This window comes from Aedes albopictus, chromosome 2 (assembly GCF_035046485.1).
Source record: "Aedes albopictus strain Foshan chromosome 2, AalbF5, whole genome shotgun sequence".
In the NCBI taxonomy this organism is placed as follows: Eukaryota; Metazoa; Arthropoda; class Insecta; order Diptera; family Culicidae; genus Aedes; species Aedes albopictus.
This window is the reverse complement of record NC_085137.1, coordinates 39,461,607-39,480,065: the sequence shown is the minus strand read 5'-3', so window position 1 is coordinate 39,480,065 and position 18,459 is coordinate 39,461,607. Positions and strand designations below refer to the sequence as shown.

The window sequence follows — 18,459 nt, the reverse complement described above, 5'->3', positions numbered from 1 at the left end:
GAATTCGCACTCCGTTCATAGAGGTATGTCTATATCGCGGCGTGTTCTTCCTATTAGCTTTTTCGATCTTATAGGATAGAACACTTTTCTTTTTGAGCCAAACTTTTCATATCATGTACTGATTTATCGACCGTATTCTATAATTAACTTGATGATTTTGTGGCTATATCGGAAGGTGAAATTAGGCAAGTAGGTCATGTATATAAGATCGAAAAAGCTAATAGGAAGAACACGCCGCGATATAGACATACCTCTATGAACGGAGTGCGAATTCCGAAAAAGCTACCGATCGATAGAATTTGTGATGAAAACAGAACAATACATTAGGCAATCGGGTGCCTGAAACTTTAGCCAGTCTTGGTAAGGTGGTATGAACTACCAACCAAGCCGATCTGTTTAAAAGCACAGGTCGCACGGCAGAAGTTTCACGCATTCGATGTATTCGTTCAATACATGGCCTACTTGCCTAATTTCACCTTCTATAAAAATTTTCACACTTGTTCGCTACCTAGCGAATTCTATCATATCTATCATTTCATTATCCACTTTGATCTCTACTCCCTTATACTTATGAGTAGAAAGAGACCGATATAGCCACAAAATCATCAAGTTAATTATAGAATACGGTCGATAAATCAGTACATGATAACTAACTAACTAACTAACTAACTAACTAACTAACTAACTAACTAACTAACTAACTAACTAACTAACTAACTAACTAACTAACTAACTAACTAAATTTGTTGCAGAATTTGTTGACACGTACTGATGAGAATTCTAAGAGAGTTTTTATTTTTTTAAATTTTTTATTAAAGCAAAAACATTTTTGTAATTAAATGGCTCTATGCAGGATTTTCACGATTTTCGAAATAAATTGCAGTCGAAGTTTGTCCTGAAGTTTTCCCAAAATATTTATAAAAATTTTACTCTTGAAACTTATTAACTAACTAACTAAATTTATTGCAGATTTTGTTAAAACATACTGATGAGAATTCTAAGAGAGTTTTCAATAAATTCTCAAAACAAAAAAAAAACAAATAAAAACATTTCTGTAGTTACATGGTTCTATGCAGGATTTTTGAAATGAATTGCAGCAGAAGTTTGTCCTGAAGTTTTCCCAAAAAAATTATAAAAAATTTGCTCTTGAATTTTTTCCAGAAATTCTCTCGTTTTCATTTCTCATTTTTTCTAATTTTTTTTTTCAAATTTTGTTTTGTCTTCACATGTTTGAATTTTAACAAAGGATCACAATTTAGAGTTGATTCAAAAAAAAAAAAAATGTTGATAATTTTTCTAATGTTTAGAGTTCTGATGTTCTTGAAATATTTCTGTAGGAAAATTTCGTTTTCCGTGTAATTTTAGAGGAAAATAATTTTAGAGTGTTTTCGACTCTCTTCAACTATTTTAATGTGACAAAATAATTGGGAAAACATTAGAAATATATTAATTGTCGCTATTCAATAAGAAAGAAACAATGACATCTAAAAGGTGATCAAAACAACATTTTTTCAAGGATTTTTCGAAAAAGGTAAATACGCTTCAAAAGACACCAAATATCTGCCAAAACCATGAAAGTTAGTTGGCCCAAAAAGAAGAAAAAAAATGCAATAATGCTCAAACTATATCCCGTCTAAATGCGGGGTTTGGTATTAGAGGGTTAAACGTTATTCAAGACAATCTGAAAATTTACATATCTGAGTAATAATTGTTCTTTTTTCAATAAAAACGGTAAAACAGATTCTTCTTCTCTATGACTCGACGTTCACATTGAAACTTGGCCTGCCTCTCTTCAACTTAGTGTTCTTAGAGCATTTCCACAGTTATTGATTTAAGGGCTTTCTTTGCCTGCCATTGCATTGCATAAGTTTGTACATTGTGTGTTTATTTACAGGGGATAGACAAAATGTAATAAAACAGCAAATTTTTCAAAACTTCAACATCGTTTCGAAATTCAATTTGTAAATTGTAGTTCATCTTATGTCCCTTTAATTGACTTATATATAAATGTGTTTTATAGGAATGTAACAAAATAGCCGTCAATAAATTGACAAAGTACCCAAGTAACATTTTATGTTTTGTTCGGCTCTACAAGAGATCTTCATGACCAATTTTATAAAACTTGCAATAAAACTGATTTATACATCAAAACCTCTTGACAACCTCTTTAAGAGCATCTTTCGGCTAAGTGGACCACTCTCGGAGAGCTTTTGCAAACCGCATTAAGAGTAGCAATAAAACCGTTTTAAAACCTAGTTGAAAAATTTCCCATTCTCGATAGTTGTTTTTTTTCAAAAACAAATTTAACAGCTCAAGATGCAGAGAAGTTTTTTAGATGGCACGTAAAGTTCAGGACGATACATCATTCGTAAGTAGAAGTCTTAGTCATTTTAAAGTAATATTTTAGTAGTTATTGTGTTCGTAGGCTTATGTGCATTCAATTTTACCGTGAATATTGGGGTTGCAGAACCATAAAATTAGTGCGCTTCAAAAATAGTGAATATTATCATCTTGGAATGAAATAAATCAATTTGTTTATTTAGTAAAACTTTCTCGAATTACAAGAAAACTCAGCAGAGAGAGTTTATTTATGTGAGCATGTTATAGAAATGGTGGTAAACTATCAATTCATTGCTGATTTGAGCCAAATTTACTATTTTCCATTCACGTTAGCTAATTCTCCAATATGGCGACAACCATAATCAGCGAAAATAAAACGAAAGCAAGTTTACTTTTATGATGACCGCAATTAACCTAGCAGTGTCGTAGTTCTGCTTTTCCACCAACAGATGTCGTTACTAATCGAACGGATCGCAATCTTTTGAGAGTTTTAACAGTTTTATTGTGGTAATAAAGATTGCCAGAAGGTTTACATATCGGAAAGTTTTGTTTACTCTTAAAAGCTGTCTTTATGGATATCTGCAAGTGTACTATAAAACATTTTATCAATGGTTTTCATAAAAGCAGTCATAAAACTGTGAGTTTTTTTTATTATTGCTGTAATAAAACCCTAATAAAAATCAAAGAAAACCAATCAGCAATGAAATTGTTACTTGGGTAATGTGATGCATATTACAAATAGACCAATTTACTGAAAAATCGTGAAATAAATGAAATCGCTATTACTTTTTCTCGTGTTAAGAATTTCAAGTTAAATCGAACGTTTTTCAGAGTTCATTATATATAATGAACTATAGTTCATAAATGCCTAAAATTTCATTGTAATCGGTTCATTGAACCTGGAGAGCTCAAAGTTGGCTATCAGATAGTTATACCTTTTTTAAGAATCTTTATAACTTCGTGCAAAATAGCCCGATCGTTTCCAAATTTGGACCACTGATACACAACTATAGATGATGAACTTACAGTGAAAATTTGAGAATATTTGATGCACTTTTCGAAAAGTTAAAGCTAGTTGAACATTTTTTGAAAGGGGGAAATTGTGTCTACATACATACATTTATTTGTTCAACATCATTAAGACAAGACATAATCAACAATAGTACGCCACAATACTCGGTTCGTGGCTGCCGCTCTCCATCCTCGATCGCGCCCGATGCTCGCCAAGTCACGCTCCACCTGGTCCGCCCATCGTGCTCTCTGCGCTCCACGCCTTCTTGTGCCTACCGGATCAGTTGCAAACACCAGCTTTGCAGGGTTGTTGTCCGGCATTCTTGCAACATGCCCTGCCCACCGTATCCTTCCGGCTTTGGCCACCTTCTGGATGCTGGGTTCGCCGTAAAGTGCAGCGAGCTCGTGGTTCATCCTTCTCCGCCACACACCGTTCTCCTGCACACCGCCGAAGATCGTTCTTAGCACGCGTCGCTCGAAAACTCCGAGTGCTTGTAGGTCCTCCTCGAGCATGGTCCATGTCTCGTGCCCGTAGAGGATAACCGGTCTTATTAGCGTTTTGTACATGGTGCATTTGGTGCGTGGGTGAATCTTTTTCGACCGCAGTTTCTTCTGGAGCCCGTAGTAGGCCCGACTTCCGCTGATGATGCGCCTCCGAATTTCACGGCTCACGTTGTTGTCAGCCGTCAGTATGGATCCGAGGTAGATGAATTCCTCCACCACCTCGAAAATATCCCCGTCTATCGTAACATTACTACCCAGACGGATCCGGTCGTTTTCGGTTCCGCCTACCAGCATGTACTTTGTTTTTGAGGCATTCACCACCAGTCCGACCTTTGCTGCTTCGCGTTTCAGGCGAGTGTATAGTTCTGCCACCGTTCCAAATGTTCTAGCGATAATGTCCATGTCGTCCGCAAAGCACACAAATTGATCGGATTTTGTGAAAATCGTTCCCCGGCTGTTGAGCCCGGCTCGTCGCATCACACCTTCCAGAGCGATGTTGAAGAGTAGACATGAGAGTCCGTCACCTTGTTGCAGTCCCCGGCGAGATTCGAATGAGCTGGATAGTTCACCCGAAACCCTTACGCAGTTTTGCACACCGTCCATCGTTGCTTTAATCAGTCTAGTCAGCTTCCCAGGAAAGCCGTTTTCGTCCATGATTCTCCATAGCTCTGCGCGGTCGATACTGTCGTATGCCGCTTTGAAGTCGATGAACAGGTGATGCGTTGGGACCTGGTATTCACGGCATTTCTGGAGGATTTGCCGTACGGTGAAGATCTGGTCCGTTGTCGACCGGCCGTCGATGAAGCCGGCTTGATAACTTCCCACGAAGTCATTTGTTTTAGGTGACAGACGACGGAAGATGATCTGGGATAGCATTTTGTAGGCAGCATTCAAAATAGTGATCGCCCTGAAGTTCTCACATTCCAAATGGTCGCCTTTCTTGTGAATGGGGCAGATTACCCCTTCCTTCCACTCCTCCGGTAGCTGTTCGGTTTCCCAGATCCTGACTATCAGCCGATGCAGACAGGTGGCCAACTTTTCTGGGCCCATCTTGATGAGTTCTGCTGCGATACCATCCTTACCAGCTGCTTTGTTGGTTTTGAGCTGGTGAATGGCATCCTTAACTTCCCTCAGCGTGGGAGTTGGTTCATTTCCGTCCTCCGTTGCACTGGCGTCGTCGTTCCTTCCGTTGCCGTGGGCTCCCGTGCCTACGTTCTCCACGCCGTTCAGGTGCTGATCGAAGTGCTGCTTCCATCTTTCGATCACCTCACGTCCGTTCGTCAAGAGACCTCCGTCTTTATCCCTGCATATTTCGGCTCGCGGCACGAAGCCGTTGCGGGATGCGTTGAGCTTCTGATAGAACTTCCGTGTTTCTTGGGAACGGCACAGCAGTTCCATCTCTTCACACTCCGCTTCTTCCAGGCGGCGCTTTTTCTCCCGAAAGAGGCGGGTCTGCTGTTTCCGCTTCTGTTTGTAACGTTCCACGTTCTGTCGAGTCCCTTGCTGCAGCATTACCGCCCTCGCTGCGTTCTTCTCCTCCAAAACCGTTCTGCACTCTTCGTCGAACCATTCGTTCCGTCGATTCCGTTCCACGTACCCGATGGTGCTCTCGGCTGCGTCGTTGATGGCTGCTTTCACTGTACTCCAGCAGTCCTCTAGAGGGGCCTCATCGAGCTCGCCCTCGTCTGGCAACGCGTCTTCGAGATTCTGCGCGTATGCTGAGGCGACATCTGGTTGCTTCAGTCGCTCTAGGTTGTACCGTGGCGGTCGCCGGTACCGTACATTGTTGATGATGGAGAGTTTTGGGCGCAGTTTAACCATCACCAGATAGTGGTCGGAGTCGATGGTGGCGCCACGATAGGTCCTGACGTCGATAATGTCGGAGAAGTGCCGTCCGTCAATCAGAACGTGGTTGATTTGAGATTCCGTCTGCTGTGGTGATCTCCAGGTGTAACGATAAGGGAGGCTGTGTTGGAAAAAGGTGTTACGTATGGCCATATTTTTGGGGCGGCGAAATCAATGAGTCGTAGGCCGTTTTCGTTCGTCTGCTGGTGGGCGCTGAACTTACCAATCGTCGATCTGAATTCCTCCTACTGGCCTACCTGAGCGTTCAAATCACCTATGATGATCTTGACGTCGTGGCTTGGGCAGCGATCGTACTCGCGTTCGAGCTGCGCGTAAAATGCGTCCTTGTCATCATCAGTACTTCCGGAGTGTGGGCTGTGCACGTTTATTATGCTGAAGTTGAAGAATCGGCCCTTGATCCTCAACCTGCACATTCTTTCGTCGATCGGCCACCAACCGATCACGCGCCTCTGCATATCACCCATCACGATGAAAGCTGTTCCCAGCTCGCGTGTGTTGCCGCAGCTCTGGTAGATGGTATGATTACCTCTAAACGATCGCACCATGGATCCTGTCCAACACACCTCCTGCAGCGCTACGATGCCGAACCCGCGGTCCTTCAGTAGATCGGCGAGTATGCGGGTGCTCCCAATGAAGTTGAGAGATCGGCAGTTCCACGTACCGAGTTTCCAATCGCAAGTCCTTTTTGTTCGCTGGGGTCGTTGCCGTTGGTCTCGGTTCGTATTGTTCTGTTGCTGATTTTCCGTTACAATGGTTTTTTACGGCTGGCTCGTAGGGCCTGACACCAACCCCCTACTTTCCGGAGGACCATAGTGCACAGTTGAGCTTAGAGTCCTTCCCTGGCACTCGGACGTAGATCAGCCGCCCCTAACATGGGGATCAGACGCTGTTGTGAGCCGCTCCTCCTGGAGAACAGACGCTCAGGTTTGCCGAAGTAAACCCCCCTTCCCTGTCAGCCTACGACTAAAGTTCCCACCGGGGTTGGTTACCCGATCTTCCCTAAGGTTGCTCATAGTTTCCGGCCGGTACCGCGTGGAGGTAGGGATAGGAGTTGCTGGGCAGAGGCTAGTGGATCAAAATGGGATCTGAATTGCGCAGCATACCCAGCCTTTACCGTGTGAAAATTGTGTCTGTCCCGATCATTTCATCTATTCTCTGTATGTAGGGGTGGTGGGGGTAAAGTGGACAACCTAAGCATTTTGGTCGTTTCCCGCGGAAATGCGGTAAAATCCATCTGCCTTTCCGAGTAACATGGAAGGTAATGATATACTCTAAAAATCTTGTAAGGGATTGCCTTTAAAAAAAATTGTTTTCTTTGATTATTTTCTTCACCAAATCGTGCATTAAAATAGCGTGAAAAAAATTGGTGGGGGTAAAATGGACAATCGATGGGGTAAAATGAACAAGTCGTTAAAAGTTATATAACAGCATATTGTTTCTATGTTTCTAAATACAAACTATCAAATTTCATACGATACCTTCATTTTGTTGTTTTTAAACTTTTAATACAAACTTTGAAACACACTTAAATAATTATTGTAAAAATAGGGTAAAAAACAAGCACTGTTTTGGATGAAAATTATATTTTGTTGATATAAAATATCTTTTTAATAACTTTTTACTTCAACTATCTCACGATAGGTATGACGGCTGATTTGGTTGGAAATTTTGGTTAAATTTGAACCGATTGTCCATTTTACCCCCACGGTCTGATTTTGGTAAAATTATTTCCAAAATTTTCTTTTTACAAAACTTTTTTTTTTCGGTCAAACATATTCTTCTACGTGGACTTTATTGGTTAAGGGTGTAAAACTTGTTATAATGTGAAAATAACTTACGAGAAAACCTTGGCAATTATAAGCAGATTTTACATCATTTCCGATTTTTCACGTGATTTTTTAAGTTTTTGTTATCTTGAAGAGGTTTATTTGATTTTGATGTTCAAGATCAGCAAAAGTATAATGATTCATGCTTTGCTTAGGCATAAGCTTCAATCGTTGAAACATTTTGAAAAACAATAAAAGCCATGAAATTGTACCCTGTCCATTTTACCCCACCTGTCCACTTTACCCCCACCACCCCTAAAGGAAAAAATCTCAATTTTTGGCCTGACTTTCGAAGAGTGTTTAGTTTTCCACATGCATCGGATCGCTTTGTGATCTTCGACAAAGTTTTTCGACACATCCTGTGCTATATTTTAACATTAGCTGTTTTGTGATGTAGGACAATTTTGGGCAACTTTCAAGAAAAATACGAAAAAGTATGATTTCCCATATAAAATCCCATACACATTTCAATCGTGATGCGCAAAATGTAGGCCAAACCAATCATACCCAAATTTTGCACAGTTGTTTGGGACCTCAAAGGGCACCTTAAAAACTTTGATCTGATTGAATCTGAATAATAAACCAAACTGATCATTATGATCAAATAATCAACCACAATTTAGGTTTACACAGCAAATATAAATTATGAGAAATACAACTACATGATTATAGGGGAAAAGTTTACTGTAACAATAGTTGTTACAATGTTTCTGAACGCGAGCATTAATATTATTCCAAATAAAAAAATCAAATGATTATCAGAGCTAACACCAAATCTATTTGTTGAAACAGTTAAAGGTGATCACAAACTTTAGAAAGACAGTATACTTGTTGTTTTGCGGTGATTTCAAATGTGACTGTGACCCTATGTTTATCGCAGCAAAATCGTTCTGCATTCGCCTGCCTATGTACACCATATGTTCTTCTTATATATTCATTCTCCACAAGTGTCGCTTTGCGATATCCCAGATGGCCTTTCGGGATCGTTTCGACAAAAACAACAACAACTACAACAGCGTGTGCAATTCTGCTCCATTTATTTGCTTTGAAGTTCACTTTGTAGCACATTTGTTTCATCTTTCATCACATCAGAATGATATCATATCACACCCTCAGACTCGTTTGACGCAAGCTTGACTTCCCTTCAGGCTACGATCCTTGATGAAGCCGGCATTGCAGAGGCACATGTTGGGCCCGGAGCACACTCCATTGGGACATCCATTGGGGCAGTGGGGAAGACATCTGCGAAGAAATGAGATAACAATTAGACTCCGTTAATCATACCTTCCAAAAAAGAGATTTTCGAACGAAATAGTGTACTTGAACGAATTGGTCTCGTCCAGAACGTAGCCACGGTGGCACGAGCACGTATTGGGGCCAGTGCAGACGCCATTTAGGCACGGTTGATCACACGTGGCGTCACATTTGTTTCCCGATGGACCCATCTTGTAGCCCGGCTTGCAGGTGCACGTTTCCGGTCCGGTGCAGAGCCCGTTGAAGCAACCACTGTGAAGTAACAAAAAAAAGTATTTATATGTAGGCACAAAAGATTAGATTCAGCATAGTTTTATCAATTGGGGAATTTTCTTGTGGCTTCGCAGAAGTTCTTCTTGAAATTCTTCCAGAAGTTCCACCGTAAAATCTATTAGGAGTTCACCGGGGATTCTCCAATATATTCTTTTGGATTTTCATTACAATTTTTATTAGAAACCCTTACATGAGTTACTTCTAAGGTTCATCCAGGATTTCCTTATGGGTTTCCTCCAGCGTTTTCTTTTGAGTTTCCACCACGAGTTTTTGAGACCTCCCTCCACGAATTTCCACTGGGATTTCTTCCGGAATTCCTCCAGAAGCTCCTTGTAGGATTCCTCCATAAGATTATCCAGAAGTTCCTTTCAACTTTCCTACAGGCATTGCTACCAAGATTCTTTCAGGTATTCGACCCGGGGTTTAGACAAATTTTCTTCCCTAGATTCCCGCAGGAATTCTTCCGGTATAATTCTTGGAGTTCCATCAGGAATTTCTCCATGAATTCATTTTAAGATTTGTCCATGAGTTCCTCTAGTGATTCCTCTAGAAGTTCCTTCTGAGATGCATTTAAAAGCTCCTTACTTAACTTCTTCAGAAGGTCTTTCTGGGATTCCTCCAAGATTTTTATGGGAGTTGCTTATGATTCCTCAAAAAAATCCTCTGGGATTCCTTCTTGGATTTCTCCAGAAAATCATTCAGGAATGCTATTTGGGACTGTTCCAGGCTAACTGTCCTTCAGGAATTGCATTCGAGGTTCCTCCATTAATTCCTTCCAGGATTCCTCCAGGAACTACTTCTAAGATTCCTCCAGGAGTAACTTCATTGGTTGCTCTCATAGTTCCTTCTAGATTTCCTTCAGTGTTTCCATCTGAGATTACAACACGAGTGGCATATGAGATCCGTCGATAAATTTCACCGAAGCTCTTTACGGGATTGCTTTTGTATTCGATTTCTTCTGGGATCTCTTCAAGACTTCCTACCGGGATTCCTTCAGAAATCTCCAGGAATTCATTTCAAGATTCCCCCAGGAGTTCCTTCTGAGATTTCTCCAAGAATTCTTTCTGGGAGTTATCCTGGAAATCCATCCGGATTGTCACCAATAATTTTTAGTCGGAATCCGTCAAGAACTTCTTCTTGGACTCCTTTAGGAACTTCTTCCAGCGGACTTCTTTGGGGAAGTTCCTTGTGGAATTCCTGGAAACAATCCTTCTGAAATTCGTAATAGATATCCTGGAGAAATTCCTACAGAAAATACTGAAGAATTTCGGAAGAAATTCTGGGGAAATTCCTGAAAGAATTTCAGGGAAAACTTCTGGAGGAATTCTCGGGGAAATTTATGAATAAAAGTCCTCGGGAATTTCCAGGAACATTTTCAAAAGTAAATCCAAGCGAAATTTCTGAATGAATCTCTCTAGACTTTCTTGGAGAAGATCTTTAAGGTACACCGGGGCAAGTTGAAACGGGTGGGGCAAGATGAAACACGAAGTTTTGAAATAGAGTTCAATACAATTTCGATTTTTTTCCTTCGCTAAAACATTGTTTGAATCAAAAACTATGTTTTATGGCGATCAAACTGTTTATTATCATTAAAAAACATCATGTTAACTCGCTGTTTCATCTTGCCCCACCCGTTTCAACTTGCCCCGGTGTACCTTAACTATTTTCTGAAAGTTTCTGAAAGGATTCCTTAAGACATTTTCTAAAATAAATCCTGGGAAAATTCCTGGAGGAATCTCGGATGAACTTAAAAAGGATTTTTTTTTAAATTTTAATAGAAATTCCAGAGAAATTTCTTGGAAGAATTTCTAAGAAACTTCCCGAAAGATTTCCTGGGATATCTTAGAAAAAAATCCTTTTGGAATTTCCAATGGCAATCATAAGGAAATTCCTGAATTATCTCTGTGGAATACATGGCGGCATTTCTGGAAAATTTCCTGAACAAATTTTTGATGAAATTCCTGAAGAAATTCATGGAGGAGCTCTTGGGTAAATTTCAGAAAGATTTTCAAGGTAAATTTTCAGAGGAACTCATGAATAAATTTCCGTAAACATATTATGGGAGAATCCGAAATGAGAGTCCTCTAGGAATTCTTGAGAAGATTCCAGGAAAATTTCTAAAAGAGCTCATGACGAAATTTCTGGAAGAGTTCCTGGGGAAATTCCTGAAGGTATTTCCAATTGGAAATCCTTGGGAAAGTTCTGTAGGATTTTTTGGGAATATCTAGAAGGAATTTCTGGAAAATTTCCGACAAAACTCCTGCAAAAAAAAAAATTAGAGGAGTTTTTGGGTAAATTTTTGAAAGAAATCTTGGGGAGATTTGTGGCAGAATCTGTGAAGCATTTTCAAGGATATTTCTGGGGAAATACCTAGAGGATTTCCTGGCAAACTCCCAGAATGAATTTCTGGAACACTTTCTGAAAGAATTCCTGTGGAAAATCAGAAAGAATTCCTGAGGAAATTCTTGGGAAAACTTCTAGAAGAATTTGTACAAAAGAAAATATCTGAAGAAGTTGCTGGGGAAATTCCTGGTCCAATTTTTGGGAAAATTCCTAAAAGAATTCTTAGGGTCATTTTCTAATTGATATCCTGGGAAATGACCGCAGGAATCTTTGAGGAATACTTGAAGGCATTCTGGGGAAAATTTTTTCTTCCCAGTTCTCTTCAGGACGTCCTACCGGGATTCCTTCAGAAATTTTCAGGAACTCCTTCGGAGATTTCTCCAAGAATGCTTTCTGGAATTTACCCAGCCAATCCTTCCGAAGTGCCACCAAGAAGTTTTGGTCACATTCCGTTAAGAACTTTTTCTTGGACACATTTAGGAACTTCTTTCGGGAGAAATCAATTGATTATTTTTTGTGGAAGTTCCTGGTGGAATTTCTGGGAAAATTCCTGGAAAAAAATCCTTCCAAAATTCGTAATAGAAATCCTGGAGAAATTCCTACAGAAATTACTGAAGAAATTTCGGAAGAAATTTCTGGGGAAATTCCTGAAAGAATTTCAGGGAAAACTTCTGGAGGAATTCTGGAAAATTTATTAAAAAAATGTCCTCGGGAATCTCCAGGCGCATTTTCAAAAATAAATCCAAGGGAAATTTCTGAAGGAATCTCTCTAGACTTTCTTCGGAAATATCCTTAACTATTTACTTAGAAAATATCTTAAAAGATTCCTTAGGACATGTTCCTAAAGAAATCCTGGGAACTTTAGAAGGAATTTCTGGAAAAACTCCGATGGAAATTCCTGGGAAATTTCTTGGAGGAATTTCTGAGAAACTTCCTGAAATATTTCCTGAGATGTCTCAGAAAGAATTTCTTTTGAAGTTCCCAAAGGAAATCATGAGGAAATTCCTGAAGGAATCTCTGGAGAATACATGACGGCATTTATGGAAAATTTCCTGAGGAAATTTTTGACTGAATTACTGAAGAAATTCTTGAAGGAGATTTCCGGTAAATTTCTAAAATATTTTCAAGGAAAATTATCAGATGAACTCCTGAATAAATTTCCTTAAAAAATATGGGAGAATCCCGAATGGAAATGCTTTAGAAAAGATTCCTGGGAAAATTTCTAAAACAGTTCATAAGAACAATTCTGGAAGAATTCCTAGGGAAATTCCTGAAGGCATTTCCTATTGGAAATCCCTGGGAAATTTTTGTAGGAGTTTTTGGGAATATCTAGCAGGAATTTCTGGAGAATTTCCGACAGAACTCCTGAAAAAAAAAATTGGAGAAAGTTCTGGGTATTTTTTTTAAAGCAATCTTGGGGAAATTTCTGGAGAAATCTGTGGAGAATTCTCAAAGATATTTTTGGAAAAATTCCTAGAGGAGTTCTTGAAAAATTTCCAGGATGAATTTCAGGAAAACTTCCTGAAAGAATTCCTGTGGAAAATCGGAAAGAATTTCTGAGGAAATTCTTGGGAAATTTTCTAGAAGAATTACAGAAGAAAATTTATGAAGAAGTTGCTGGGGTAATTTCTGGGAAAATTCCCAAAAGAATTCTTGGGGACATTTTCTAATGGATATCCTGGGGAAATGGAATCCCTGAGGAATCCCTGAGGGAATTCAGGAATTCTTGAACGCATTCTGGAAATAATCCTGATTAAATTTCATAGAGAATTCTTTTGACCATTCTCGGTGAAGCTGCTGGACAAATTTCTGAAAGAGTTCCTAAGGAAATTGCTTGAGAAATCTGTCATACAGGAATTTTTTTGAAATATATAAACAAACCTTTGAAAATAACCCTTCAGAACTTTTTTGGAGGAATTCTTGAGGAAGTTTCTAGAGTATTTCTATCCCATATAGAATGTGTGTAAAACTCTAATGGAAAACATTACCAGTAGAAATCTTGGAAGAAATTTCTGGAAAAGTCCTGCAGAAGTCACAGAGAAAACATTCCTAAACACATGCCAATAGGAATTCTTGGAGGAATCACAGAACAAGTACTTGGAGGAAAAAAACCTCAAAAGGAATTTCTGGAAAAATCCCGGAAGGAATTCCTGGAGAAATCTTGGAATGAAATACTGGAGGAATCCCGGAATGAACTTGTGGAAGAATCCCGGGAGTAATTCTCGGGGGAATGTCTGAGGGAGTTTCTAGAGGAATATCTGAGGGAGTTCCTGGAGGAATTTCTGAGGGAAATTCTAGAAGGCTCCCTGAGGAAGTCTCTAGAAGAGACCCTGAGCAAGTTCATATAGCAATTCCAAATGGAGTTTCTAGAAGAATCCATGAGGGAATTCCTAAAGAAATCTTTGAGGAATTTTTAGAGGAACCCCTAAGAGAATTTATGAACGAATCTCTGAGGGAGTTTCGAGAGGAATCTCTGATGGAGTTCTTAGAAGAATTTCTGAGGGATTTCCTGGGCGAATCCCTGTGCGAGTTCTTGAGCGAACACCTGAGTGAGTTCTTAGAAGAATCTCTGAGGTAGTTGAGGGAAATGATTTTTTTGGAAAAAAATTTAGCGGACATTGTGAATGAACAGTATTGGACAATATAAATGCACCAAAGCCGTTTTCCCATACAAACTAGTCAACTTTAGATTGCGATACCTCAGTTATTTCTCCACCGACTGTTTTCATTTCGACTGTTTTTTCGTCTTGGTGCATTTTTATTGTCAAAATTCAACCTATCTGTAACTTTTGTAACAATAAATAGTTGTCACAGAACTTTTTCAATAGTTTTTAAATGATGAAATGTTTTGTAGTTCGTCGCAGAAACACGAAAATAATCAGTTGAGAAATAACTGAGATATAGCAAAATAAAGTTGACTAGTTTGTATGGGAAAACGGCTTTGGTGCACTTTGTAAGAAAATTATGACAACTGTTGTTATAAACCATAGAAATTGATATGATTTTGTCGTAAGGGTTTTTTTTTACATCGTGAATATTAATAACAGCATTTTATTAAAGTTTGTTATTATTTTGGTAGTAAATTAATAACAAACTTGTTTTAATAATTCAAATAAATTTATAACAACCTTAGCCACATTATGCTCATTGATATAATTGGCCGAAACATAATTTAGTAACACATTTATTTGGTATGTCTTATTTTTTTCCAAGCTAATAAATTTGTTCCAAAAGCTTTGTTAGTTTAACTATTGACGACGAATTTCACCCCAAATCGTGTTTGGAGTTGGCTGTACCCTCTCAGACTACAATATAACTTTCTGGTTATATAGGCCTTGACTAGATAAGCCACTTTGCATACTAGTTTCTTGAAAATAAATCTAGACTGTCTTAGGAAAAGGGCTAAATTTGAATAAATAAGACAAAATCTCCTAACAAATTGTGATTCATTGGCTTCTGGAATGATTGTGATATTCACTGGTTAAGTTTTTGATAACCAAAGGAACTGAAAAAAAAATCAACTGACATGGAAAAAAATTTCGTCCTTGTAAGTGCCCATCTCGTCGTATACGGATAGTTGGTAGGGAACAAATTACCTATCTTGAGTCAAAATTTCATCGATATCTAAAGTGATGTTTTTTCCATCTACATTGCATTTTTAAAAATGATTACTTTTCAGTGTTGGGCTTAATTTTTTTCTTTTATTTTTTTAAAACTTATTGTGCGATATTTGCTCTATAGCATTTTTTCATAGGACTAGTTTTTTTTATGGAACACAGCGGAACACACCATTTTCATATTTTTTTCATATAGGTTTGGTTATCAAAAAGTTTTTGTTAGATTTTTTTTCGTAAAAAAGTGCGCATCTTGTGGTGTAGCTGATAGAGAACATGATTATCTTCATTGAGGCAAAATTTCACCGGAATAGAAAATGGTGTTCATTATTTATTTAATTGTAGATCTAGATTTTTTTCAATATTTTTTTTTCTTGAAAATTGACTTGTTTTTGTGATAATCACCCATACAATACTTTTATGTTGTGTGAATAGACATTTTTAAAACATTTGGAAAAAAACGGTTAAAATTAGTTTAGTCCTTTTCAAAAGACAGTATAATAAAAAATAAAGGAATTAAATATGCAATATGGCGTATTTAGGCAAGGTCACCCAGAAAATTTCATTTTAATTTAAGAGGGTGCTGCCAACATTTGATCGAGTTGGCGCGAAATCCGTCTAACGGTACATGTTTTATAACAACTTTTGTTGTTACGAAAATCATTGTTGCAAAATAACACAACATTGCCGGGGCCCGTGGCGTAGTTGGTCACACGTTCGCTTTATATGCGGATGGTCATGGGTTTGATTCCCAGCCCCGGCACTTGCAATTTTTCGTCAGTTGCTTTTCCCCCGATAGCAACTGACACTGACCCTCTTCTGAGCCCCATGGCTCAAACGGACCCAGATACCTGGAAATCGGCGAACTGCTACTCATAATGGACCCCCAATCGGACTGAAAAGGAACAACGGCCATCCATCATCATCCTTGTGCTCATCATTCTACCAGGTATAAAGTAGAAAAGTGAAAGCAGCAGAAAGGTAACCAGTTCGATAAAGTAGAATAGAATCTAGGCGCTATACAAAAATGTAAGTGCAGCTCTCAATGAATTTGCTCACGTAGTGCCCCAGTGGACAAATAGAGCTGTAAATTAGGTTAAGTGATTAAGAATAAAAAAAAAATAACAAAACCCGTAATAATTTTGTTTTCCCATCTGGAATGAGTTAATGGCAGATGTGTAGAGATTTGTAGACTTCAAGAGTTGTTCTTGGATTAATATCTGGAAAAAATGTTTGGAGATGCTGCTGATGCAAGAAATATCCACAAATATTTTGGAGGTGCGGTGAAGTTTGAAAGAGTTTCTGCAAGAGTATTAACTATATCAGCCACTCCATAGAAAAACGATATAGTGTAACTCCGATTGTTGTGAGACTTGGTGGGTTTGTAGTTCATTGAAAAAAAATAAATCCGTATTTTTTTTCATTTCGTCATTAGGGTGACTAGACACGAATGCCACATAAGTGGTAGAGTGTCTTTAATAAATATTAATGATAATAATTAGGGTGACCAATTTTCGGATCAGCTGGTCCTAAAAATCAAGCTTTTTAAAAACTAAAAATGTTAAAAAATCATGACTTGTGAACCAGTTGACCGATTTTAAACTTTTTTTGCTGGGTTTCCATGGAATTGTAAGTTTTAACGAAAGGTGTAAATAATATGCAAATATTTTAGTTTTCCACGTTTTTATGGTCTAGAGACCAAAGGAGTACCCTGGTTATATATTTTTTTTCATAAAATTTGGCGCAACATATAAAAAAATAGAGATGTGTGGTTTTAAGTTTTTGAGATATGAATTTTGGAAAATAAAAGGTCAATTTTTTCCATACAATTTTTTTTTTAAATTTGATTATATTTATATCCTTATAAAACTATGGATACAAAAAACATCAGGAATCACTCAAAAAAGTAATACGATACATAGTTATGTGTGTACAGTATCAGGCAATTTTAGAGCAGCTTGTATTAACATATATCACTCAAAAAATTCATATCTCAAAAACTAAAAAAACATGCATCTCTGATTTTTTGATATGTTACTCCAAGTCTCTGAATTTTCTGATAAAAATATAAAACCAGGATACCCCTCTGGTCCTGAGGACATAAAAACGAAAAAAAAACTAAAATAATTGCATATTATTTGCACCTAAACACGATTTGGCCCTTTCAACGCATTTTTTGTTAAAACTACAATTCAATGGCTTTCAAAAAAAAAAGTTTAAAATCGGTTGATTAGAAAAAAGTTATGATATTCTAGATATATGGAATGGCTAATATACCGTCAAGGCACCATTCACCGTGGATCTAAGAGGATTCGGGGCAAATAAGGGCTGTCATTTGACACCATTCTTATAAACATTGTTGGTGCCGCTTTTAATTGCCTTCATTATAGGTTAAAATTAAAGCAATATCCACAGAAGTAGAAAATTTTTCACAAAATTTGGTGATATAGTACAATTAGTAAAGGGTAGTAGGGTCGCCTAATTCCGTGGTAGGTCACCATTCACCGTGGTAGTAGGGACCCATTCACCGTGTATGAGAAATTTTATTCTACTTTGTTTAAAAATGATCAAAACAACCCAGCCAAGGGAATTTTCTTCGTTTAAATTCATTTCAAGTAATAACTTGCAAGATTTTATTAGAAAAACGAATGTTCAAATTTTCGATTTTTTCTAGATATATGGGACAATATGGGGCACGGTAAATGGAGACTATTGATTTTTAGGCTACCCATTTACCGTGCCTTTTTGTTTCAATTAAAAAGTACGAATAATCGTACTTTCTTTTTAAACTTACTTCGGTAATGCAAAATACATACCTGATATGTGAATTTAATTGCTTCTTGGTGGAATAAAAACGTTACTACATTTAGTTTATCGCTTAAATCACCTTAGCGCAGCTTTCGTTTTTTCACTATGAATGCAGTGAACGAGCACAAACCCGCTTCATGTAAACGCACTTTAGTGTCAAAATAATACTTTTAAATGTTTCTAATGAGCGTTTTGATATGGTAACAATACATTAGTGTTGTATTGGTGAAATCGAAGGGAAATTGTCATATCATTCAATCATAATATGGAAATAATAAAAAAATATTCGAAGGCACACGGTGAATGGAGCCCCCACGGTGAATGGTGCCTTGACGGTATGAGCTCGTGGGGGACTTTCCAGTTCGATCACGGAATTTATTAGAAATCATACAATTGTTGAAATTTATTATCACTCAAAAAAATGCTAATTAAAACAAATGGGGGATAGGAATGAGCACTAGATGGGATCGCAAATCAGATCAGAGATAGGATCCATGATCTAAGATGCAATATCAGATTTCAGATTGGATCCGTAATTCATCATAGGGTCTAACATTTCAGATGAAATCACTTTCGAAATGAGATCCCAGATTTTTGACATGATATCAAGTTGCAGATGT

At 38.0% G+C, this 18,459-nt stretch overlaps 1 protein-coding gene across 1 annotated transcript in view; it reads right to left on the bottom strand.

Annotated features, from left to right (window-relative positions):
* LOC109621814 (fibrillin-2-like) overlaps window positions 1–18,459 on the bottom strand; it is a 107,886-nt gene that overhangs the window by 33,249 nt on the left and 56,178 nt on the right. The window contains exons 10-11 of the mRNA XM_062847579.1: window positions 8,868–9,053; window positions 8,666–8,789 (exon numbers count right to left, since the gene is read on the bottom strand). Coding sequence (XP_062703563.1) covers window positions 8,666–8,789; window positions 8,868–9,053 — 310 coding nt within the window. The remainder of the gene's footprint in view (window positions 1–8,665; window positions 8,790–8,867; window positions 9,054–18,459) is intronic.